The sequence below is a fragment of the Corvus hawaiiensis genome, chromosome 2, assembly GCF_020740725.1.
Source record: "Corvus hawaiiensis isolate bCorHaw1 chromosome 2, bCorHaw1.pri.cur, whole genome shotgun sequence".
NCBI classification, from domain to species: domain Eukaryota; kingdom Metazoa; phylum Chordata; class Aves; order Passeriformes; family Corvidae; genus Corvus; species Corvus hawaiiensis.
This window is the reverse complement of record NC_063214.1, coordinates 80,831,038-80,858,396: the sequence shown is the minus strand read 5'-3', so window position 1 is coordinate 80,858,396 and position 27,359 is coordinate 80,831,038. Positions and strand designations below refer to the sequence as shown.

The 27,359-nt window shown below is 38.8% G+C and overlaps 1 protein-coding gene across 1 annotated transcript in view; it reads right to left on the bottom strand.

Moving 5' to 3' along the window:
* Positions 1–27,359, bottom strand: part of GPC6 (glypican 6) — a 752,623-nt gene that overhangs the window by 197,821 nt on the left and 527,443 nt on the right. Inside the window, exon 4 of the mRNA XM_048293560.1 lies at positions 8,323–8,488. Within this exon, the coding sequence (XP_048149517.1) occupies positions 8,323–8,488 (166 nt within the window). The remainder of the gene's footprint in view (positions 1–8,322; positions 8,489–27,359) is intronic.

Here is a 27,359-nt window from a genome sequence, read left to right as displayed (position 1 = left end):
GAACGTATTTCCTGTTTCTAGAGATATCTTATGTAACATCCCTGGGTTAATTCATAGCATTTTAAGAGCACTGGCAAAACAGCTTCCCCAGCACTTCCCCTGAATATAAACAGAGAAAAATTTGCTATTCTCTGCAACTTCCAAACTGTGCTCGTGTGTAATAGACAGGCATTTCCCTTTGATGTTAAAGAATATGAAGGAGTTGGAGATGAGGAATGAAAATGGAACTAAAAAGTCATCATTTGGGTCCAATGGTTTCATTATAAAATCTTTTAAACTTTTTGACAACACTGATCAGTCTTGCTATTTTCAAAAGAAGCTGTAGCATCTAAGTGCTGCAGTCAACATAGGGCCTGCTGAAAATGCTGAGTAAGTAACTCTCATATCCCTTCAAGTTTTGAGACGTCTTTTCCTGCAAATGGAGAAATAATACAGTTCAAGAGAGCTGTGTTCGCATGCCAAAGGCAGAATTGTAGAATGGCTGAATTTGTACAATGGCTGTATTTGTAGCTGTCATATGACATGATGATGGGTGATGTGTTTCACATGCACTAGTATCTTTTGAGCCTTAAAGAGAATGGCATACTTAATTACCATATGTGATTTTCACAAGACACGTCAAAGCTCATGGTCCCCTGCTGTCATTCAACTAAACACCTGCATTTTCAGAAATTCACAGTCCCTCTTTAGGAGCTGCAATCTTCAAGAGTCACTCTGAGTGAAGCCATTAGCACCCCTCCAGGATGCACGCCCAAGTAACAAGTTGTCAATGGTGTCACTGGCAAAATCAGGCCAGATGAGTCCCAGCTCTTTTGATCCAGTAACAGGAGCACAATCCCCATAGTCCTGCAGGAGGGAATCTCCTTCTTCAGTGACACATCCTAAAGCAAATATACAGGGCAATGGATGCTGTGAATCGCTTGTAAGAATCTATACTGCCCCAGGGGGAGCAGGCAAGTGCTGATGCTATTTGCATTCAGCTGGCAGTCCCTCAACTTCAGAGAGCTTCTCTCAGGCTGAATTCATTTCCATCTGAGGAATTATATCCTTTATACTTCTGAGGTAAGAAAAGCAGTGGGAAATAACAAATACAGTTCCCCTCTTCTACACATTACCTTACTGAATGGTGATGTTCCCTTTATTTCAGGGGGGCTCCTATATACTCTAAGACATTGGATCTTGGTATTGTATTTAAATTGTAGGCAGTGAGTCTACTATTTCTGGAAAACAAGAGGAAAATATGGGATCACGGAGGTTACTCCTTATCAGAGAATTAAAAAAATTATAATACTGTAATCTTTTAATTAGACATTGTCAAGTTGAGTTCACTTTTCATTTGTACAATTACATCTCTTTAACCTGAACTGACATAATTGTTAACAGATGTTAAGTCTGTGTTTTTAACAGCACTGCAAATTCCTTCACACTGCTACCTATGCATTATGGAGACTAATGGGCCTGAGGCACACCAAAGATTTTTTCATAAACAACATTAGATTTACATCTGCAAATCTTGTTCTCAATCTCTGAGCAACCAAATTTGCAGTTGTCTCACACCTCAGAGTACTCTACTAATTTTCCTTTCCTTTTGTAAAAATAAGCTAAAGTAGGGAAAAATAATTCTGAACTAGGGATTCTATTTTTTCATATATAATCACAGTGTGACTCCACACCCTTAGAGCCATCCACCAAACTGACACTTCATCTAAGGTAATAGATATTGGTGTACAATAATAGCTACTATAGTCTACAGACAAGAGACTTAAAGAAACGATTACTTCTTCAAACTCTGGAGGCACTAAAGTTTTATGAGATAAGTAGAAGAGATGAAAAGCATTAGGTTAAGAAAATTTTCCCTATTTCATTCTGATGGTTGGCAAAGATGGATTCACTTGAGGAGCCATGATAACTTTAGCTCAGGAAGGAAGCAAGAAAAGATGATTTTAGCCTAACATTTTAAATCCTTTCTAAGCATACAATTACTGTATTACAAGGCTTTCTATTCAGGGTTTGAGTTTTAGGCTGCCTTGACTATGAACGCTATCAGTTTTCATATCAGCACAAGATGCAAATTATGGAATTTTAGTGTTTGTGTACAATGTCCATTCAATGCTCATCAAACTTTCTACCAGAAACTCTGAATTTGGAGTAATGGCACCCCAGGGCTGCAGGAATCTTTTGGAGTGCTTTTCCACGGAGGAAATAATAGAACATACTTTTTCTCACAGAGTCTTTGTGAAAGGCTAATACATAAAAAATAACACAGGATACCTTCATATGACGATTAAGGAGGAGGGTGGTAGAGCGAAGATATTCAAGTATCAGGTAACTAAGTTTGCTAACCCCCGATTTAGATCTTATTTGCCATGATTAAACCAGAGCAAGGCTTTTGCCTACTGAGTGTTATGACAGACTGCCAGCCTTTGCTCTGTGTTAGGCAAAGATAAATAAAGGGAAAGATGGAGCAGATTCTCCAGGAAACTTTGCTAAAACACATGGAAAACAAAGAGGTAACTGGTGACATTCAGTATTGCTTTATGAAGGGGAAATCATGCCTGAATTGGCAACCTTCTATGACGAGGCTACAGCATTGGTGGATAGAGCAGAGCAACTGACGTCGTCTACCTGGACCCATGAAAGGGTTTGACACTGTCCTGCATGACATCCTTGTCTCCGAATTGGGGAGACATGGATCTGATGGATGGACCACTCGGTGGAAGAAGAACTGGCTGGATGGCCGCACTCAGAGTTGTGGTCAATACCTCATTGTCCATGTGGAGCCCAGTGATGAGTGCTGTCCCTCAGGGGTCACTACGGGGGCTGACACAATTTGATTTCATTGTTGGTGACAGGGACAGTGGGATTGAGTGCCCCCCCAGCAAGTCTGCTGATGACACCAGCTTGTTTGTGTGGCAATGCCAAGCTCTCACCAGTGTGGTGTGGTCAGCATGCTGGAGGGAAGGGGTGTGCAGTTCAGGGGTTCAGAGGGGCCTTGACAAGCTTGAGAGGTGGATCTGAGTGAACTTCGTGAAATCCAGCAAGGCCAAGTGCCAAGTTCTGCACCTGGATCATGGCAGTCCCAGACACACCTACAGGCTGAGTGGAGACGTGATTGAGAGCAGCCCTGCAGAGAAGGGCGTGTTGGCTGATGAAAGACTCAGCATGAGCCAGCAGTGTGTGCTCACAGCCCAGAAAGGCAGCCCTGGGCTGCATTAAAAGCAGCATGGCCAGCAGGGCAAGGGAGGTGATTCTGCTCCTTCCCTCTGCTCTTCTGAGATCCCACGTGGAGTGCTGCATCCAGCTCTGGTGTCCCCAGCATAAGGACACGGAATGGTTGGAGCAAATCCAGAGGGCTATAAAGGTCATAAGAAGACTAGAGCACCTTCCCTACGAGGGCAGGCTGAGTAAGTTGGAGCTGTTCAGCCTGGAGAAGGTTGCTCTGAGACCTCCTAAAAATCACAAGAAAATAGTACAAGATTACTATTACAATTATAGACTGATTTTTATGTGAACCAAAGTGAATCTTGAAGACACAGTTATTCTTGTAATAAGCCATTAAAAAGTCACATTAGGGTGGTCTCTTGAAGCATTAAAAGGAAAATGTCTATTCTTGTGCTTGCACATGGGACAGAGAAAGCACAGAGACCTGAGGACTTTCATAAGCACTAAATAAAAACTGATTGCATATTTTCATCACTAAAACTTTCACTAGGAGTAAGTAATTAAGGTTTTGTTGGGTAGTTTTTCTGAAAATGATCTAGTTGCTCTAAGTGAGACTGCATGGTATACTCTGCCTCAGGAGAACTCCTAAGGTAAGTGTCTGAGTCATACTGATGGGAAGAAAAAAGGGATTCTTAAAGCACAACAAGAAGAAAGTTAATTAGTAATGCAGAGCCATTGTAATGACAATAAGTGAAGTAATTTTAACACTGGAAGGAGAAGCTTTTGCTGAAGCCTTGCAGGTATGATTTTCTCTGGTGAAGCCTGGCAGGATGGTGGCAGTAAGAGGTGTCTGGCTCTCAGGTGTGCAGGCCTTGAATCCTGCAGTGTGAACACACTGCCCCCTGATCTGCCTTACTACACTACAGAGCTTGTCAAATACCAAATACACTCATAGCAAAGCCACTTGCTCTCCACTCTAAGCAGAAGGATGGCTGTGGACATGAACTCTTGGCTCCTTTTCACAAACAGGAATGCAATCTCTGTTACTGCACAACTCCTGAAGTGTTTTCCACAATCTCCTGCCTACTAAAACATGGGGGTAAGGTCGAGGTAGCCTGATTTATCATTGAATAATTTGTAGGGGAAAAAAAAAGACTTGTAATTTCTGCTACTATAGATAGCCATGCAGTGTCAAACCTCCACAGATTGCATTTGATACACTACTACACAGGCATTACACTTTGTCACTAATTACAGCAACAAAGAATTTATCAGTTACTTTAGATTTCCACAAAAAAACGTAGCTCAGATACAGTAATTGCTATGATTAAAACAACTACCTGGATTTTTACTCTTCTGTTGTGCTGAATTACTTATGTAAGGATTGTCATATTTGGCTCATAATCTTCCTAGACTTTCAGATTTAGTATCATCTACGTTTTTGTCTCAAGACAGAAGAAACTTAACTCTAATGCTAATTGTGAAAGAAATCCTCCAAAAACCAAATGGATTATGGCCACTTTGCCATCCTGAACCTGTGATTAAGGCAGCTGTCAGAACGAGATGCACTGCTTCCATGGAAAGAATCTTTTTACGGCCGTTGATTCTGAAGCTGAATGAGGATACCAAGAGAAAGTGTGGTGTCCACTGAGGTGGGGTCATTTTTCAACTGACATTCTTGCTTGAGAAAAAGAGCAGTTGAAGGGAAATAAATGACCAATGATAGGGAAAGCTAAGGTTAGGGAAAGTCAAAGAATCTCAAGATAGGAACAGGGACTTAAATACAGGTTAGTAAGAGAAAGAGGAGAAACAGTATTGCTAAAATTGAGTGTCATTCTCTAAGATAGAGGGGTTTTAAATTTTTCTAAGTGGGAATAATTTTATCCACCTCTTCTGTGTTTCTGTGACAGAATGAACTGTGGGATCCCTGATTCTTATTGCTGTTAATTGGTATAACTCCACGGAGAAAAATGTAATTTTGACTATATCTGTTGGGCCAGGAGACAGAGAAAATCCCCTTTTCCCCACTCCACAGAATCAGTCCGCTCCTCCCTGAGGCAATCTCCTTCCTCAGCAGTACAGTTCCTCTGCTCATGCTTTTTATCTTGCATTTGCTAACTTTGCTTGAGATGGGTGCAAAGGAGATTATGATGGGTAACTAACAGGCAAAACATCAGAAGCAAGCTTTGCAAAATACACATTTTCAAAGTCAGTGTGGCGGGTTTACTTTTAAATACCTCTTAAATATTTTATATAGATACCTGGAAGGAGCATTTTTTTCATTACAGTTTTATAATTACAATATGATATTAAAGACTGTCTTCCTTTCTCAGGCAAAATTCTGAGTTGCAGATGATCTGCTAGAATGAGATGTGCTACATTTGGCTTTTATGGCACAATAACATAGGCAACAAAATACAAAAAGCCTATAATGAAATGTTACACAAAAAAGACAAAACCAGGAAATATGTAGTAAGCCATGTATCATGCTGCTGCAGCTGTTTCACCTCTTACCAGTTTTCACAGTCTATAAAATCTTGGAAAGCACCAGATGTTTAGGGGAAGTTGTCCCACTCTCCCTGGCTTTGAAAGTAGAGGCAAGATTTATTAGTGCCATATATATGTGATTTCAGTCCTGACTTCTATATTTATAAACTAGGTGAAACATGCAACACATCCTGTTGTCAAACAGCCCATTTACTTTCTTCTGCTCCTCTTCATGTGCAGATCTTGGCTGTTGCTGGACCATTGCTGTAACTACAGAACAGTGTCAGGACATGCAGTCCAAACTACAGGATTTACCCAGTTACTGAGAAACATATCTGAGAGTTTTCTCCTAGTACCAACTTCTGTCAAAACAACCTTGCAATGCACAGATTATGAACTAAGCAAAACTATCTTGTGTATGAATATGCACTAACATTTGGGATTCCTGCCTAGGCAGGAATTTATCTTTTTTTTTTTGCTAGTGCATGGTTCCTAGTATTGGAACAGGGATAAAACTGCTCATGCATAATTTCCAATCTTCCATAGCTCAGTGGTGCTGTAAAATGCTGCTGTTCGTTTTAATTCAGTGCATAGAAGTTTTGTTGTGTTTACCACTAAGGGAATTGCATGTGTTATTAGAAAGCCTCTGACAGCTGTCAGACAGAGACAACTTGCCTCATTTCAATCTTTCATACAGGAAGGACCCTCATCTTCAGCAAAGCTGTCAGAGGCCTGAAAAATGGGATAAAACAGAATACCTTTTCCAAACACATGAAAATCTCTGTATCTCCTCTATTTTCTTCCCCATAAAGTTACAGAGAGGAACCTGTATAGTTAGAAGAAAGAGGAAATATGATTTGATGTATTTGTACTGTATACTGCCTTGTCATCACTGACCTGTAGAGATAATTGCATAGTAGCCTGCCTGACATGGTATTTAATAAATTAGCACTATATTTTAACATAACATACAAGCTTTCATGCAGTTTTTATTTTCTGAGAGCAAGAACAATCAAAACCAGAGAGACATTGATGAAGACAAGGGCTTTGCAGCAAAGACTCTGAAAGTCTGAATCTGTAAGAATTTCCACACTTTCCAACACATCTCACCATGCCCAGCACTCTCACTGAATTTAAAGCAACAGAAAAGGAAATATTCTCTTAACACCTCAAACCTTAACTTCCAGCTTTTGATTTAAACAGGTGCTTGCCGTAATAAAAACTCTGTTTATTTTAGTTCAAATGTTTTGAGAATAAGCACAAAGTAGCTTATGCAATGTCTTTACAGGTTAGCATTGTTTTCCCATCAGCTCCTACTTAGCTTTCTGATGATGACCAGATTCTCCTTTTCACTCCAGTAATCCCAGAGGTATCCCTCCATACAGCGCTATTTCTGATGCCAACTCCTTTAACCAGTACAAGAGTCTGGGAAGGCAAATGTATCTGCATAATTTGTTTAATATTGTTGTTTGCATGCTATTTTTATAGCACACTCATTGCTTGTTTTCACTTTTCATACTCTGATTCATTTTTCATCCTGTTTTCTTCTCCCTATCCATCTTGCACTGCTGAGTAAAGCAAAAATCCATGAATGAGTCAGAGTCAAATTTTCAAAGTCAAATTGGTCAGTGGGGTATGAAATTAAGCAGAATGAGATTGCTTATGTTTTATCTTTCCAAAAATAGAAAACAAATTTTTCTTTGGCCGCAATAAAGAAAGTTTTATCCCATTTTTTCCAGCTGCATTTATTTTTCTGAAATCCAGTCTAGACTATGATGCTCATTAGCATCTAGGGTAACTAGCTGTTTCCATTCCTTCCATATTGTTATCAGCCTTGTCTAACTCTCATCCTATCCTATCACCAAAAGCAACCTAAAACTAATATTTTTTCTTATATGTAACTCTTCTGGGAGGTTTTTGGGTTTTTTTTGGTTGTGGGTTTTGGGCTTTTTTTTTTTTTTTGTTGGCTGGTTTTTTTGTTTTGCTTTGTTTTACTACAGGATACCTGCATGACTTTAAGGGAGATTTCTTTTTTGTTTTATTCTTAGTTTATTTGAGTGAAGAATTATGTGAATAAAACCATAGGAGCAGTTTTTGTTAAATATGTATTCTATGCTCCATTCTAACATTGGGTTGCATGTTTGGTACTTTCTATTCAGTACACTGGGAGAAATTAGCATATTTTAAGAAAGAATGAGGAATTAATGATTTCTCATGTATGTAACTTTTGAACGTTTTTGCCTATATACTAGCAGAATTAAGAACAGCAGCTGTTGTGATTTATGTTGACTGGATGTTATACAATGTTATTATCTTCTCAGCTTGCAAGAGCCTAGTTTTCAGTTGTAATACATACTATTTCTGCCATGTTAAGCTTGTTATCAAATCCTCAACCAAATCTTTCTCAACATTTCACATAGCATGTAATAATTCAGCTCAGGAGCTGTAACACCACATCATTCCTTTGGAAATAAGAAATGTGAAACGTGACTGGGTTAGGGCAGGGTGAGCAGTCATTTCTTACTGCAAGCCATTAAGTTCAATTAGAAAGTGAGCTGCATCTGCAGTTGTTCATTCTGAATATTGACCAACAGTGTCTTCTAACCTCACAGAACTCTGCAGAGATTTGCTATTACCAGAGTTTCCTTTCACTAATATTTAAACTCTTCTTACCTATGAACAGATTCCACTCAGTATCCAAATCAGCCTGATTTGCTAGGCAGCCCTTCATTACATTGAGGCAATAGTTGTTGCAAGGTTTCACAGTGGGAAGTCCTCTGCAGTAAGGGCAGTACAACATCTTCATTAACGCCCGGATGCACCCTGGGGTGGGACTGACCTGCAGAGTTTAAGGCAGGGAAAGAAAAAGAAAAAGGAGGAAATCAATCTCCTGTGAATTTCGGGATGGTTGAGATTATGCCTCTAAAGCAATAAGTGCAGAAGGGGCAATTTGTGAAAAGAGCTCAACCCTTAGTAACACCCTCCTATAAGACTAATCGATTCCTGCCAATTACCTTCATTTAGCACAGCAGTGACTTTCAGGAATGCAAAAATCAACACTCCCTTACTGATAGCAGTGCTTGCCTCCCCAGCCCTCCCACACAAAATCTGCTGGAAAGTGAAGGAAAAACATTTTGGGGATCAGCTGGGTAGTAACTGACTGATCCTACCATGGAGATCCTGAGGAGACTCCTCACTCTTCCTATGCAAGATAGAACTGTCAGTCACACTGGCACTGGATTAAAATCTCCTCTTTATCAAAGCACAGTAAATCCAGGATAATCTTGACGGTTTCTATACGTTTATTCAGAACTGCACCATGACAAAGGGATATCATTCTGTTTGCAGACAAAAATATCCTTCCGTCTTCTCAGACAAATTCATAAAAAGATCAGACAGGGTTTGTTTGGGGTTTTTAATTTTTTTTGTATGCTTTCAACATCTCAAGTGACAAAAAATATTATAGACAACAGTCTAATGCATTTCAATTTACATATCAGTATGGCACGTCTGCACATGGTGGACTTCTCTTCTGTATTTAATAATCTAATCTCAGACTTTAAAAGTCATATGTACTAGTAAAATACACATTTTCATGCCAAGGTTTCTAACTTGGATTAAAAGTGCACACTAGGTACTGCTCACATTAGCATCTGTCACGGTGCAGTGGAGCACGACTTTCTCATGCTGGAGTGACAATCTAGAGCAATGACAAAGGGCTGCAGGTTCCTCAGTGATTTCAAAATTCCTGGACAGGAGATTGCAAAGCAATGGCACTCCTTTCACTCAACCTGTTGGTTTATGAATAAATGCAACACTACTGATATGAATTTGAAGGGATTAAACTGTTTTTCCATAATCATGGTAACTTGCGCTGAAAACATGGATCTAACTGCACTATAGTGGTACAGGCTGAACTGATTGATGTCATTTGTATTATCAAGACTGTACTAAAATTGTGTTTCATTTCTTTTTCTCTGGAATTTGTTTCTCCCTTTTTGATGTTAAATCATTGATTTTTAGAGAACATACTCTTTACACAGGACATTTTTACATGAAAATAGTTCTGTTACGAGATATAGCACATGCTTCTGAATATGCTCAGAAGGGATTTTTGCCTTCATTTCCCAGGGAAATGCACTTTACTAGCACAACACTGATGGCATGTGTGAAGGTATATGCATCCATCCTTTTCCAATAGCTTTTGAACCATCAGCCACTTTCAGTCAAATTTGATTGAGGACTTCAGTTCTCAGTACATTAAGATCTTACACATTTTTTCTTTTTAAATAGACAGCTGAGGGAAAGGAGAGAGGCTCTATTATCGAGGCCTTTATTGAGGAAAAGGGTGAAATAAGAGGTCAGTTCCTCACAGATATCAAAGGATCCACGTTGAAAATGATGCTATGGTTAGAAAAAGCACAAGGGGAAACTTTCACCTTATTGAACAGCAGAAAATCCAGATTCAAAAGAAGGCGTATTTTACTATTTTCATTGCTCAGAACCAATTTTCAGAGTCACTTATCCAGCTGCTGTATACCTCCAAACCTAGAACAGGTCAATTTTTACAAAAAGACTAACACCAAAGAAGGAAGTAATATTTACTGTATATTTACAGTCAACAACAGGATCTTCAAATTTATATTGAAATTGCTGCTTAAAGCTATAGCTGTTAGTACCGAGAGTTTTACCAGCTAGGTTCCTTTCATGTTGTCTTGGGGTGACTTTATGATGTGAATCCCATATTGCTGCCCTATGCCCAGAAATTAATTCTTGTGCCTTTCTATGCCTTTAAACTGAGCCTGAGAGGGGGAAGGAAAAACTGAGCAAAACTTTTTCAAAGCAGTTTGCAGCTTGTTCAAGGTCACACAGAGATGGCGACTTTTTCTTTTCCCAGCTGCGGCAGGGGAGCGAGGAAGCACCCGGCTTGCTGCTGCCCAGTCAGCTTTTGGCCAGTGGTTCAGCTGCTTTTTCTCCGGAGAGAGACTGAGAGTTGAACTTTTTTTCCTTCCCTGGAATTTCGGATTTTCTCCCTTTTGTGCTGGACTGCTTCAATATCAGAACACATCAGGAGGACTTTCCACTGAGCACAGAGGGCCTGGCCCTGGGCCAAGCCCCAGCTCTGAGGAGACCAAAGGGAGGACTCTGACACTTTCCCAGGTTTTTTCTCCACAGCGAGAGATTTTATTATTTAGCATTATTTTCCTTTTCCCATGTGTTTGTTAAATAAATAGTTTTTATCTCTTTCACTTTTCTTTGAGGAAAATTTATTTTCCCCCGAACCTGGTGGAGGAGGGGTGGTGACCTGCCTCCTCTCAGAGGATATATTTCTAAATTTGGCCAAACTGGCACACATGCTTAAAGTTATGCTTCTTCCCAGTTCTAGTAGTCTCAACAATGCCAAGTCATCAGCACCTAGTTGGCCTCTAAATTCTGTTGGAATCCACATATTCTCCCATCCACACCTTCCCAAATCCACTTTGGTACTTTTGCTGACATATACCTGTAAGATCTTGATCTTACACAGAAACTTCCCATCAATGTAATTCTTGAAAAGCATATCTAAAAGACAGAAGAGAGTCCCTGTCTTTATATGATATATTACCTTTCTTATATTGTCTTTATATTAAAAAAAATCATCAATATTTATGTGAGCCTTATTTCATAACAAGTGACATCTGGGAGGAAACTAGCTATCATGCCTTACTCTGCCAGAGATCCAGATCATGTCTCAGATCTGCTAGGACAGAACCCTAAAGGCCAGTTAGAGTATCTATTTACACAGGCACTGTGAACCTTGAATTCTTGTCACATTACGGAATTGCTTTAACAGAGTACTTCCCATCACAGTCCACTGTGAAGTAGTCAGGGTAACTTCCAACCACTCAAAAAGAATGAGCAGGACCCAGGTGTCTCATATCTTGTCTGAATGTCTTAATATTTCCCATACAAAACAGTGGCATCATTAACAGCATTTTACAAGAAAGAAAGGTGCTCTGCTTATGTTAGGAGTGAAGTAATATGCTTTTTTAAGAGAAGAAGCCAAGAGGTGAGCCCAAGCAAAAAGCAGATGGAGGTTTCTACAGAAGCCTTTGTCATGTTGTTTATATCCGCATCTGACTTATCTACATCATCTTCTGACAAAGACTAACACAAGCAGATCCTTGCTGATCAAGCTGGATGTTGCAGAACTTGGTTTCAGAATATGCTACACTGGTGACATAAAATAGAAGCATAGATGAATTGCTCTGCCTGCTGGCTTACATTCACTTTGCTTACTGCTCGCACCTTCTGCTCCAAGTTGGCCGCATCCCATAGTACCTCACTGTGTTGGCACTACATCTCCTCTGGGTTCCATTTAGTGCCTGAGTGACTAAAATACATGATTATTATTTTGTGTGGTTTTTTCCAGCTCAAAGTGTTCAGGATAATAAGAGTCAGTTGCGCAGGCAATGGGAGTAAAAGGAAGCTAAATATAATGTTGTGTGTTTTGAAGTGAGACCGGTGGTTTCATAGTGCTTAGACTATACTCTGCTTAGCACTGAAAGAAGGGAGGGGACCACAACAAGACAGATACCTTCATGCAGCTCTCTGGAGGCAGTGTCTATCCTGCCAAAAGTGTATTGAACGGAGAGACAGGTGGAGAGGTCCAAAACACATCTGTGAAGAGGGCTAACAATTAAGCTGTGACCCAAGCAAGGGATGAGTCCTGTTCTCAATCCTGCTCCATATTCACCTGTCTCTTAGCAGTACTGATGTACCTTTAGGTATCCAAACTGTGGCTCAGGGAAATATTACCAATAGCACAGCTACTTTAGAAGTCTGAAGGCTAAAAGTTAAATGTTGTATTACAGCAGTTAAGTGCCTTTCTGAACCTAGACCTCAGTGAGCAGCCAGGTTTCAGTTCTCAGCTTCAGTTGTTTTTTCTCTACCTTTATTTTCAAAGAATACAGTTAGGTCTTTTTCTTCTCTCAACAACAGCTGAATTATCTTTCATGCAAAAACCAATCAAATTTTGCTCTAAGATTCTGAAATCTTGGTAAGAACTCAAATATAAAAAAAAATATCCAGCTTAGAGTGAGAGTATTTCAGAAAGCTATGAACTCATGAAATCTGGAGATTATCACAGAAAGTTGATTTTCAACCACCTTCTTGCTGCTGAAAAATGCTATGAAATGCATTTTTAAAGCCCATTTCTCATTTCCATCTTAAAAAAAATAAAATTCAGAGTCTCTCACACCTAAGTACTTCTCTGCAGACCAGCCAAAAAGCATTAATTTCATTCAGAGGTATTCAAAACCTTAAAACCTGCATTTCCCAAGGAGACCTGTTCCTCAGCTCAGGAGTTTCAATGTTTTTTTCTGTAAGTAACATTTGTGGATAGGTACAGCTATTTTCTTTTTTGTCTTTTAAAACACATTGCAATTTGCTCTACGGTAATCGCAGCAGAGAAATTTGCATAGACTTCAAAGTTTAGAAATAACTGGTTCATACGTAAATCATATAAGTCAGTCAGATCCCACTGAATGGCATAGCTGGGGAAGTTGCTACAGAGGAGTCATTAATTATAGCATGCTGTTTCCCTGACTGACTAGGACAGCTTCACTTTAGCGTAAGCATTCATGGAATACAACACATCAGAAAAGTGCCTTTCTGAGCTTTGACTGAGCCTAGTAGCTTCAGGACATGTTACATTACTGCACTTTGTAACATTTTCTGACAGTTTCAGCTTTATCTAAATGCATGTTTTTGCATACATGCAAAACCCCCAAAAAGCAATATTCTTAAGAGCTTCATTACTGAACACTTGTTTTCCCCCTTCAGAAAGTCTAGGAGGAATATTATTTCATCTAGAAGACAGATTTTGAAATGGTGAACTTGCAAATATAAATAATTGAGGAGAGAACTTCTTTGGGTAAAAGCCAGGAAACACTGCATTTGCAGACTGCTTTGTTATGTATTTGACCTGTTTTTATAATCAAAATCCTTGGCTTTGTCAAGTATATGAACATAAATCTTATTTTTCTGATACAAAAAATCAGACAAAGTGATTAAACAACTGGTCACCTTTAGAAGAATCAAACATGTTCAGATATGGTTTCTCTGTGTTTATTTATAGGAGATTGCTTACTGAAGTAGCTGGCATACATTGTCTGGTAATCAAGTAGGGGTGTTCTTCCAAAGTTATATTGAATGTACCTAAACTCACAGAATAAGTCCATACACCACACTTAGGTTCAGATCCTGTCATTTCTTGGCATAAAATAAAATTTGTCAAATATGAGCAAAATTAGTCACTACTGACACCACATCAGGGAACTCACATACTTCCTACATTTCCTGCGCACCCAAAGGAACTCCTCCTATTTGAAACCACGGAGTCACTCCTTAGCATGAAGACCTTGTGGGAGAAACTGCTGGGAGGAACCAATCAATTTCTAGCCAATTGGGCAAGGAAGTAGACACTCTTTAAAAATGCCTTTACACTAGAACAACCCATAGTTTGAAGGAGGATTATATTTTATTTTTCATAAGCTTTAAAAATGCATTAAAAATCAGACTGCTGGATTAAAACTGGAAATTTCTACTTCCTTCCAATTTGGTGTTCAAGATGAGGGTGAGGTATATTCCTGCAAGCCCATGTAAATGGTCCATAGGTGCAGAGAATTTTGAAAGGAATCCCTGTCTTTAACACTTGTGTATTGGCTAAATCATCCAGCTTTCCATTCAGCAAGCTGATGTGTGTCCAGCAAAGGCATGGTGCACTGTCTGCAAAACTGAGGTACTGGCATCCTTAAATTATTTTTTTGATCTCTGTGCAGTCCATCTACTTAATGATAGAAAAATGCGTAAGTTTCCCAAGTATAATTTTATTCATAGCCTACTTATCTCAAGAGTTTATACAGGACTAGAGTCACAGAATCATAGAATATGTTGAGTTGGAAAGGACCCATCGGGATCGAGTCCAACTCCTGGCCCTGCACAGGACACCCCAAGAGTTACACCATGTGCCTGAGAACATTGTACAAAGGCTTCTTGTCAGGCTGGTGCTGTGACCACTTTCCTGGGGAGCCTGTTCCAGTGCCCAACCACCCTCTCGGTAAAGAACCTTTTTCCTAATATCCAACCTAAACCTCCCCTGACACAACTTCAGGCCATTCCCTCAAATCCTGTCACTGATCACCATAGAGAAGAAATCAGTGCCTGCCCCTCCTCTTCCCCTCATGAGGAAGTTGTAGGCTGCAATGATGTCTCCCCTCAGCTTCTTCTTCTCCAGGCTGAACAGACCAAGTGACCTCAGCCACTACTCATATGGCTTCCCCTCAAGGCCCTTCACTATCCTTGTGTAATAAAATGCTTATGTATGTGGCCAGGTCAGAGTTTTAACTTGCATACATTAGAATGTTTTGATTAACTTCAAGAAGTCACCCTACATGCTTTTATCAGAAAGCTGATCTGTGGAGAACTTCATGGTACAATTCTAGGGATTCCTGCCCCAAAATCCTCCACAGTTTAATTCTAGCATTTCTATCAAATATTCTATTTAAAATCAAAGGGGACATAAGGATTAGTGGTTCATGCTTGTGATTTCAGAAAAGAAGGAAGAAGAAAACCCTTTAATTTAGAATTGCATTCAGTGTACTAGAACTGAGGAAATTTCTCCTAAGCACAAAACCCTTAATTCTGATCATCCATCATAACAGTGATGTAACCAGGATCAGACTGAGATGTATCATGAAGCACACTTCATAGGGCACACAAGATTATTAGAAACCTTTGGATCACACATCCTAAGAGCTTTTTCTTTCATCTTTAATTAACTTCAGGACAATGACGAAACTTCAGCCCAGTCAGTGACTATTTTTTGCCATAGAGCTTTTACATTATCTCCTCCACATGTTACAATTACTCCCTATTGATTTTTTTTTGTTGTTTGTTTTTATTACTGGGAAAAGCAGGTAAAGCTTAGCTTGTAATGATGGTTTTCTTCCTTTTGCTCTTTCTTTTCTTCAAAGAAGATCAGCTCACTGTTGGATCCAAGTAATTAAATTTTCTTTTTTCCATATTTTGGCTGTTTTCATGAACACTGTGTTATTGCTGATTTAATAATCAAGGTATCAAGAAAGTTCTTTTCAGCAGATTTCAGCTGCAATTATGTCTGTATGTATCCAATTAGAACTACATAGAAATATTCATAAGATTTTGAATGCTCTATTGAAGTACTTCTCATTGCTTCAGACTGGCTCATAGAAGCGAAGACCTCAGTTCACTGCTTTTATAGCACAATCTGATATAAAAATGGAAGTACTGCATCAGCCACACTCAATTGGGAATTTATGTTGTAGAAGGTCAATTTGAGAATATTTGCTTATATCAACCAAAAGTCTAGTCTAATATTAACCTCCTAAAGACAAAAATAGCTATCTTTTTAGCAATTTCAGTCACCCCAGATGACTGAAAGCTAGAAGACCTGGTTTAAGTACTACAGCTTTGTACTAGTGCCTTTGACTTTGTGCTTGAATTATATAAAACTAAAAATAAAAAACTACAGCCGGTTAAGGAGCTTCAAGATTCCCACCGTCCTGGGATAGTATTATCTCATGAATATGATGAGACAAAATATGGCCATTTTAATTTTAATATATTCATATCCCAGAAAATATTTTTCTAGCAAATGTATAACGTATAGTTCAAGATGTTAATAAAATTATTAGAAAAAATTTAGGGCAATATAGTTGAACCCTAGAGAAGATTTATAATGTAACAAAAAAAATTACACATTTATTATCTGGTACAAACTGTGCAGCACTAAGAAAGAAGAGGAAAATTTAGCCATCGTTCTTGTCCAACTGAGATGTTCTTTTCCAGTAATCATGACTTTGAAATCATGCAAAACATGGCAAGTACCTTTCTTTCTAACGCCTATTAAAATTTGAGGCATTTTTCTTACTTATTTTGTCATGTCAGTTGTGTTCCAGTATGTGCATAGTTCTGGAATGTGTACTAACATTGCGCCTCTATTTAGCAGATGAAAAACCACAAACTATTACAAGACATTTATAAAGGAATTTAAGTATATAAACCCCTAAATGTTAAACATCAGAATTTTTGAGCAGTGCCTATGAGCATTGCTCTTCTCTATAATTTGCCTAAGTTATCATGACATGTAATTGTGAAAGTGGCCATATAAAAATAAGGACTGGAAGTCTCTAAGAGATTACAGCAGGAGGTTGCACATCAAATAATAAATAACTGTTGGAGAGGTGAGTGAGGAGAAGTCAAGAGCAAAAAAAGACAAGGACAAAATGTTCAGATGTTTACTTGGGTGAGACCGAAGCTCTCTTTACAGAGGGAAAGAATAGCTTCTCCTATTTTTAGGAAACTAGGAAAATTACTTATCAGATGATCTGAATACAGAAAATCTAAATTTAGAAAACCACTTGAAAAGCAGCAGTCACAAGATATTTTGTGTAAAGCTTATTTTTTAATCTCTTGATTCACATCTGAATGACGCTTTAAAGAATTTTTTTTTTACAAAATAAAATGTTTGAGCACTCAGATATAAATATTAAAATGTTCTTAAATCCCATTTTACCTGTCAAAAACGTAATTAAATTCAAGGAAACTAGGTGGAAATGAAAATTTATTTGACTTAAAATCCTGCAAGCTGAGAAAATACTCCAGGACACAAGGATTTAAATTCCATGAGATATTATTGAGCTGAAAAATCTGCCCTGCAAATTTTGTGGAAGAATATTTATCTTTCTTATCTATTTTTAGAGTAATCCCACATTAAACAGAATTTGAGGTACAGATTCCATCTGTTACTTTCCTAGCATTTCAAGGACAACACTAAGGTGAAAAATCTCTGAAATAATTTCTTCTATCCACTCTCAGAAGATGAAAAGTTTTCTATCACACAGACACAAGGAAGGAATCTCACAGCTGTTAGGCTTTCAAACCTCACCATCTCTTCTGGAACATAAACTTTAAGATACTCTCTTAATAAAAAGTAGCTACTCTGCTTTCTTCCCAGAGGAAAAACAAAACTGCCTCTCACTTAAAGGAAGTGTGCTCATTTCTTCCAGCCTCGTGCTCCCTGTGAGGGAAAAAAAACTGCTGTAGAGAAGTAGGTTAAGTATTGCCCAGGTACAAATCATAAATAGAAAGGGAGGTCCTTGATAATCTGGAAATCAAACCCCCAGATAAGCAGAAGGAAAAACTCTGAGAGAAAGAGAATTGCCACAGCAGGAGATAATGATCAAATCGAGCACTTAGACGTTTTGTGCAGCAGTATCTGGATAAGAAAGTGATGAGAAGAATGGTCAAAGTCAGTCCTACTTGCAACACCCACGAAGTTTGAAATGCAGACTATATACCTAAGGGCATTCTTGCTGATTGCCTATGATTCACCGTGCCAAGCAAAAAAGCACCTGAGAAGAAAAACAGTTCTCTCAGAGAGAGAGAGAGAGAGAGAGAGAGCTCCGAAAAACTGCTCTGATCACTCACAAGTACTCACAAGTACTTCTCCTTCACTATCTACTGATGTGTGAATTGTTTCACTAACTTAAAAAGGGCATGAATCAGAGTGGTGGAAAGGGCTGTGGGATGTCTTATTCGTGCAGTGTCAGCAACAACACACTCATGAGAAAGAAATAAATGCATACATAATATTTGCAGTCTTGGTTGATGGTAAGTTATGCAATAATTCGAGGTGACAAGTGACAGCAGATTGACCCAACTTGTTCCTGCTCCTTCCTGCTCTAAGAAACCTGGAGTCATGATGCAAAAGACCCTTTAAAGTTTATAGTAAGGTGGTCACTAAATAGTAATGTGATCACTATCTGAATTAGCTGACAGTGGCAATCTCCGAGATACAGCAAGTAAGGACATGTAGATTCCTTACAGCTGTTTTCCCGTGTAACTGATTAATTGTCTGGGCCGCATAATCGAAGTGACAAAAGGGTAGGAACTGGGTAGATTAGTACTAATAGGAGGGAGTTCTTACTAGAGAAAGAAATAGAATTGTAGGATAAATGAAGCAGGTAAGTCCAAGTCTGATGGCTTTGCCTACTTGTTAAGCCCCATCATATTCCTGAAAATTGAACATTTTTCAGGTAAATTCAAATGGTAAAATTTCATTACTAACCCTGGGCTATTGGGAAAAAAGGCTAAGGTATATCCATAGAATCAAACAAGACTTTTCTAGTTGCTCATGTTCTTGGTCCTTCTCCATGAAAATCAAAAGGCCAAATAAAGAGTGCTGAGTTTTGAAACAAAATATTCACTCTTATTATTAGCAATACACTGGTCACACTGTGTCAGAGACCAAAATAAAGTCATCAATGCACCAAGGAATGTAAAGCCTGCTTTAAAGAGTGACTGTTTTCTGAATATCCTGCAGCCCACTACAAAGCAAGATGTTAATTTTCTGGGACACAATAGAATATAATATTTTGCTTATTCTCCTTTTTAATTTTATGATGTGAATTAAGCACAGGATGGACCACAACAGACAGGACAGTAAAACGAATTCTGTTTTGTGAATCATATGCAAGTACATAGATTGGAAGGGAATATATTTAACTATTTCCTTGAGTTCTAAAGGGAAGAAGAATGTCAGATCTTCAGGTATCCCAGCAAGGATCTAGTCAGATACATTGCTGGTTCCAATAATCAACAACAATGTCTCGGTAATATATTCAGTGTAGCACAGAAGCAGAGTGATACTTTAAAAATAGTTTACCATCTATTTATAAGATCCATAAATGCCCACCACATTATGTGGGCCCAAGTCATGTGAGATCACCCTATAGCTCCATGTTAACATTTCCTCCTTTATGGTCTTTCAAATACTCGTTAGGTTTTCAGAGAGCTACTTGTAAATATATGTACCATATATAAAATATTTAACAGATGCTCAAATGTACCTTGGGATGATGACTATGGTCTGGAATGACCTGTTTATGGGATGTGTGCCCACAATTCTGCTGAATAGTGCACTTGCAGTTTTTAGAACTGCATAGCTGAGAGTAAATCTTCATCTCATCATTTTATTTCCCTTTTAATCCCTTCCTCATATCTCCTCACCTATAGACACAAAATGTAAAAGCAGAGGGATCCTCACTAGTGTCTGTGTGTCCTTCTTCCAAGACACTGCAGGACAAACACAGGAAGGTGATTGAAACAAGAATAGTTAGGGGAATTAATGTTTCTACATGAGAACAAGGATTCTTCTCAGCATTTTGTCTCTGAGTTGTACACGAAACAAAAACATGGTCCAAAGTACTAGCTCTGGATGACTACATGATATGAAGTCAAGTGTATAATTTCCCAGAGAATGTTTTACATATTAAACCAAACTAGTCCTGGGTAAAAGATTCAAGTTTCTTCCTTCTTCACATTCAGATCCACATGAACAGAAGAAAACCTGAAATGGTGTATGGATAAACTAAAATTAGACATGTTGTCTTGTTCCCCTATAGCAGAAGGGTGAACTGCAGCAGCAAATTGCCTTTATGATACCTAGTATTATAAAATTATACTTCAGGTACTGTAATTTTTGGGAAATAATTCCAATGGAAAGTACGGACATTGTAGCATTGGTTTGAAAGAAGCAAGTACCAAATAAAAGACAATCTGTCAAGCCTAAGCCGGTTATTTGCTCACGCCTGCAGGAAGCAGATCAAACATACTCTATTAAAATATCTCTGACAGTTAGATTTACTTTTTTTATTATTAGAGATAGACTATATGTGAAATTTGCTATTAAATCTTGATTTAATCTACCATGAATTTTAGATTGATGTACAAACCAGAAATAGTGTCTACAACCATATGAAAACATTTTTAATATCTTGTTCCTCATAAATTCTCAGCAGGTAAGATGTTATTCAGATTATTTTTTCTTTACCCAAAACTGAGCAGGAAAAAGCATTTTGTGTAGGGCTGACTAGTATCTAAGAGGCGTCAGATCTATAAATGTGAAAATTAAAAGAAGATATTAAGGAGGTAAACAATATAGCCTAAGATTACTTTCTTTTGCTCAGAAATTTTGCCAGAGTAATTTAAAACCCAGCAATTTCAGCTATCTCTATGAATTACTGTAACTGTATTGACTTACAGTTCTTACTTTCTCAAGTGAAGAAATCATTCTTTTATGTGTCATCTTGTAAATCTGTCAACAGCCCTTGAAAGCGCTGATCCTATATCATCCTCAGTGGGCAGAATGCTCTGCAGTATGCACTGAAGCCCCTATCCCAGATGCACACTTCCCAGCTGTTGGCTAAGATCAAGTGCATCATCTTCTCTTATCACTTTATTATCTGATACATCCTCAGCTTAAAGATTTTATATTAAATGGGTTTGGAAGGCATGGGAAGGAGTAATCATTTCCTCCATCCACTCCATGCATCAGCCCAAAAGTGCAGTGCTTCCACCTATTGTGGTCACATTGTGACTGTGTGTCAGGATGTGATATCTGCACATAAAACCACCCTGTGTGGTTTGATCTTTTTTTAGGTGGACTCTGGATCTCTCATGCTTCCACAGATCTTCTGGTGATGCAGTCAATGACCACAATACCACCACTCGACTGAAGGCCTGATGCAGCCACTGCAGCTATGCTCTGCATGGAGAACTCCTGAAACCTCAGTCTGAGACACAGTGTATATGGGGGAAGGCTTGGAACTGGGACTGCCCTTATCCCTGCTGGTGTCATTCTTCCCAATAGACTGTCACAGTCTTTCTAAAAGAAAAAAGAAATAGAACAGTCTTGTTTATGCTGTTGACTAAACTGGTCTTGAACATACCTGCAGCCAGACCAAGGAAAGGATTTTTGCATTTCTCCCTCAGCATGCTGAGTTCTCCTTTAAGAAATTGAAAGAAGTTCTACAGCTTGTAAAATAAGATGTCAGTCCTTGCTGGATGAAAAAACCCCCATTCATGTTGAACCTCAAAAGACCACACAGATTGGACTGAATGACAACTTGACCCATGTCTCTAAGTGAAAAATGACTGAATTTACTGCTGGCTAAGTCAGAAAATCCAGTAAAAGGAAAATATATATAATGCTATATAATGGCTACCTGGCAGTAAATTTGTATTTCAGCCATTTCATTGCCATTTGTCTCTATTTGATTAAGCCACCTGAGTTGTAAAACATGCTGGAATACAATTTATGTACAGCAATATAATCCACCTAGTGGTCTGGTTTCCAGAACCACAAGGATAAACACTCTCAAACCATAAAGGCACTCTTGGTGCCAGATATCCATTTATAACGCCTGCAGAATGATGTCTCATCATTACCATCTCCGGTATGGATGAACTGTCAGCTACTCTACCACAACCTCTTTCCAAACCTTTTAAAAGTAAGGAAAGTCTGTCGTGTCCAAAACACAAAGGTATTTCACAAGACAGGAGAGATGTCCTCAGTGCAGCAGTATTATTCACCTTGAGTGAAGAAGACAACAGGAATACCACTGTGAAATCAGCTCTACTGTAAAAAGCTTTGGCAAATAACACTGTAACAAAAATGTTCAAAATAATGTTGCAGAAATACTCCCTTGTATAAGATGACTCCAGGACGTGGGTTCTTACTATAATCAGCCCTTTACAACCCATGTATCTCATTCCTACCCCTGTATCTCATTCTACCTACAAGACTGCTGACCAGCTGTGTGGACACACAAAACGGTGAGATCAGTGACATTGCTGCTGCTAGACATGGAACAAAAATAACTGCTGGGCACCTATTATGATGAGAAAAAGTTAAAGAAATGAAAAAAAAAAAAGACAAAGGAAAACACACTTAGCTAAGACTGAAATCCTGAAGCACAGAAATCAGCCTCTCCTCCCACCCTTCCCTCTCACCCTACAGTTGCCAAAGGCACTGAAAGGCAAGCAGAACCAGAAAGAATTTCACTATAGCTGGATTTCTTCATTCAGAGGAAAAACATCAACAAAATGCTTTACATATTATCACTCCAATTTAAATATATATATTCCCTCTGTAGTAGTTGAAAATGTGAAAAATTTAACACTATTACTTATGGACATAGGTGCACAAGAGAGAAAAGAAATTTCTTCAGTATTATGGGTTTTAACATAATGATCTTGCTATATTATTTAATGGCTAATCACATGCTACTGAACGAGCAAGCAAACCCCTTATGCACTGCATTTTATTTGTTTATTTTTTGAATGCCTAAATACTAAGTGATAACTAGAGATGGTTATTGAAGGAAGCTATTACATTACTTACTCATCTAATAAGTTGATTTTTCTCTTTCTCTCTCTCATAGGAGAAGTTTTAAAATGAGAATAATGTCCATATTGTGAGGAGAAAAGTCCATATTGTGAGCTAAGTAAGAGTTGGCTATCTTACTAAGAGTACAGTACAGTCTTTCAGAGTTTGAGTTTGTTTCCTTACATGTTTATCTTTTATGCTCTGTGAATGATATGGTTTCATTTTCTTTTATGTAAAAAAGAATGTAAAAATACAGTGTACAAAAAAAAAAAGGGGCCGTGAGGATGAAGCTTTTGTAAATATGGTGGGATACAATGAAGATCAGATTAAACTGTGCAGATTGATTTTATTCACTGCTTTGATCAAACCCAAAAAAGTTAATTTTGCTTCCTTTATCTCATTAATTGGAATCACCAGCTGGTCAAGGGAGGGGATTGTTCAGCTGTACTCCTAGCTGGTGCAACCTCTCCTCAAATCCTGTGTGCAGTTTTGGGCACCACAATATAAGAAAGACATAAAGCTATTAGAGAGTGTCCAAAGGACAGCTACACAGATACTGAAGGGTCTAGAGGGGAAGCTACACGAGGAGTGGCTGAGGTCACTTGGTCTGTTCAGCCTGGAGGAGACTGAGGGGAGACCTCACTGCAGTTTGCAGCTTCCTTATGAGGGGAAGAGGAGGGGCAGACACTGATATTTTCTCTGTGGTGACCAGTGACAGGACCTGAGAGAATGGCATTAAACTCTGCTAGGGGAGGTTTGGGTTGGATATTAGGAAAAGGTTTTTCATCCTGAGGGTGGTTGAGCACTGGAACAGGCATCCTAGGAAAGTGGTCACAGCACCAGCCTGACAAGAGTTCGAGAAGCATTTGGTTAATGTTCTCAAGGCACATGGTGTGACTCTTGGGGTGTTACTACATGAGACCAGGAGTTGGACTTGATAGTCCTTGGGGGTCACTTTCAACACAATATTCTACAAGTCTAAATCCCTCACCAACTTTTTATGAAACTTTATTCCACTGAGCTGGGATTTTTTCCTCAATAAAATTATTTAAGATCCTTGCTCTGAGCAAGACTTTGTTTTCACTGTATTATACAAGCACAGAAGTAGATAATTCCATGTTCTAAAAATGACAAATATAAGCCTGCATTTAAAATGTGAATTCTGCCCATTTTTACATGCTGCTTTTCAAACAGTAGCATTACAATGACAATCAGTCACATTTTCATGGCATCATAAGGTTGGAAAAAATGTCTAAGATCATTGAGTCCAACCATTAACATAGAAGGACTGCAATTACTTTTCTCAGTTGTTGGGTCTTTAAATTTGATGAAAACATGGGGCTTGGTCCACAAGAAAAATTAAATCTGAATGAATAATAAGTTTTTATTAGTCACAAATTTGCCAAACAGATCTGATGTAGAATCAAGAGAATCAAATATAAATATTTGATAACTGATAATATAAAATAGGGAAACAATGCAATTTTGACTGTTCAGTGAATGTTGCTCTTGTTTTATAGGTGCTTGAGCTTTCTCATATAGATTTCTGTAGCAAAGCCCTTGCTGTTATGTAGGGTATGCCTAGCCCCTGCCCTGGAGGGACACCTGCGGAGATAAGGAGAGAGCTCAATCTCTCAGCAGGACTCCCTGGAAAGGCAACCACTTTCAGCTACGGCGAGAAGAAGACAAACCCAGAACCCTCTGGGAGACCCTCTGCAGATCCTTTGTAAGCCATTGGCCTTTACCCTCTGACACCCACCCCCTGTATCCCTATAAAGCTAGCCCTCTGCCCTTGCAAGGGCAGAGAGAAGCCTGTCACTGGCCTCCCCTTCGCCAGGTACTGACCAATAAAGCTGCCTTGTGCGGAACTGCTATATGGGCCTCTCACCTCTCTCTCCCTGGTCTGGCCTGGAGGCTGCCCTGCAGAGTTGAGCTGGAACCACCAGCTGAAAATCACTAAGAGCTGACAGCTTCTCTGCACGGGCACTCTGGCTAGTGGCTGAGGGAAGACACCGGACCTCGGGAGGATGATCCTCCATGGGATCATCTCTCCGACCAGTCACAGCTTCCTCAGTCAGAGCTACTGACCCCACACCAGCTGCCATACTGTTGTATCTTAAGTCCCAATCAAGTACTTATTAGCTTCTTCTAGGTCCCAGTTAAGCTGTTTTAGTATGAACAGTAAGTTTAATCTACTTCTAGAGATAGTAAATGAAAGTATTTTAGACCACTCAAGAAGAAAAGGAAAACCATTCAAACACTGATTTTTTAAATCCAATCTAGAGAAATTTTGGTTTCACAATCTTCAGAAGCTTCTGGATTATTTGATATCATAGACTATTCTGAATGGAAGAATTAAAACATAGGGAAAATGACAGCATGTGAAGTACAATAAATTAAAATTTTGTGGAGTGCTTATACTCATTCCCTACTTATTTATGGCCACAAAAGAAAAGTGAAGATGGAGCTGCAGACATCAAAACCAAGTGCAGTCTATTCTGGGAACCATTTATAGTGTAAGTAAAAGTGTAATTAAATAATGACTTCATTTCAGCAGGATCTCATGATAAGAATCAATAGTCAGGCCACTGATCTTGCATTAATTTGGCCTTGCATTGTCACTAAATCTTGTCACAGCCACACTTTCATGACACCCTGAATTAACCTCGACTATAACCTTCCCTTGAAAACAGAAGCTTTTTTACCTTCCCCTCTCCAAAGGCTTCAATGACTGCTGTTCGGGATTAATGGTATTCAGCAGAATTCACATATACATGACATGATCTTCCATTTTAAAAGGTGTAATAGGTGTAACAATCCTTGCCAAAAATATCTTCCATATAGAACCATTATATGAAACTCTTACATGTTTAACTTACCTGAGCCTTTGCTGAAAAACAATTTCCTTTTACTTTAAGTCTTGCATACTCCTTGGAATTAAACACTGCATTTTGATTTCAGTCATAAATCCAAAAAAGTGCTACTAAAAAAACAACATACAGAGACACAAAGAAAATAAACTGAACATGACTAACATGCTGCATAATTATTTTCAAACTTGTGGCCCTGCTGGTGATGTGTATTTTTTTTCATGCGCAAAGAACCTTCTGATCTTCTTCAAGTCAGTGATCAGCACCTGCAGTACATTTTCCTTTTGCTTAGATTGTATTTACTGCCTTAGACTTTCTGCTCCTGCAAATACAAAAGGCTTCCCACTCCTTACAACTCTTTACAGATTTACTAAAAAATGAAATGCTTCAGAAAATTTTGTGGATAATATTTTCCAGCTTTAAAACCATATGAATGCGAACATAATGCAGCTCCCTGTCCAGATGATACAGTAGGATTTATGGAGAGACATCGTTTTTGCTTCAGGGTTTGTTAGGAAATGTGAAGCTGCAACAAATCCTTACCATTCTAGAAATACAAAATGTGCTCTTTCAATCTTGTCTAAAGATTTCATATTATGTAATTTCTTCTCTGGTGATACTTCATTAAGTTGTACGAAAAACTCATTGTCCTCCCTCTCTGAAAAAGTCAATAAAATAACTGTATCTTTTCATAAAAGTAATCAGTTTCAGATTCTTTGCTTTCCTGGAGGATTAAAGCACTGTGGCTTTTGAAGGTCAGTGTGCCCATGCTGCCTGCTTGGTCCGATATCCATGGAGGGCCTTATCCCACATATTACAGCTCACCTTTAGCCTGGCCCCAGAACTGGACAGACTGTTCTCAATAAGATACTGGATTATTTTCTGCCTTTGACTAAGTAATAGCAGAGCCAGCTGACTACTGAAAAAGTGCCTGAGTTTCTAGCATTTAGACTGAAGGTGATAGCAACAGAGCAGAGAGAAAGGAATATTGAAGACCTTTATATTTGTTTGCTCTTTTATGTTTCTGTACCTACATGTTGCAGAACATTGAAGTGGAAAACCTGTTTTCACATCATAATATCCATATCAAGGAACTCAGTTATGACGAGTGAAAGCAAATTTAGCATCTTCCATGTTTAGCCTTCATGAGTTTTTTTCAATGGCTTGGTTTGGATGGGACCTTTGGATGGGATCATCTATTTCCGAACTCCCTGCCATGGGCAGGACACCTTCCACTACACCAAGTTGTATAAAGCCCCATCCAGCCTTGCCTTGAACACTTTCAGTGATGAGGCACCCATAACTTCTCTGGCAAGTTCTCTGTTCCAGTGACTCACCACCCTCACAGTAAAGTAGTGCTTTCTTAGGTGTAACCTAAACCTCCCCTCTTTCAGTTTACAGCCAATTCCTTCACAGGCCCTCAGAAAAAGCACCTTTCCAGCTTTTCTGTAGGTCTCTTTTCAGTACGGAAGGCTGCCCTAAGTTCTCCTGGAGACTTCTCTTCCCTAGAGTGAGCAACCCCAGCTCTCTCACCCTGTTCTCATATGGGAGGTGCTCCAACTCTATAATCATCTTAATAGCCCTCCTCT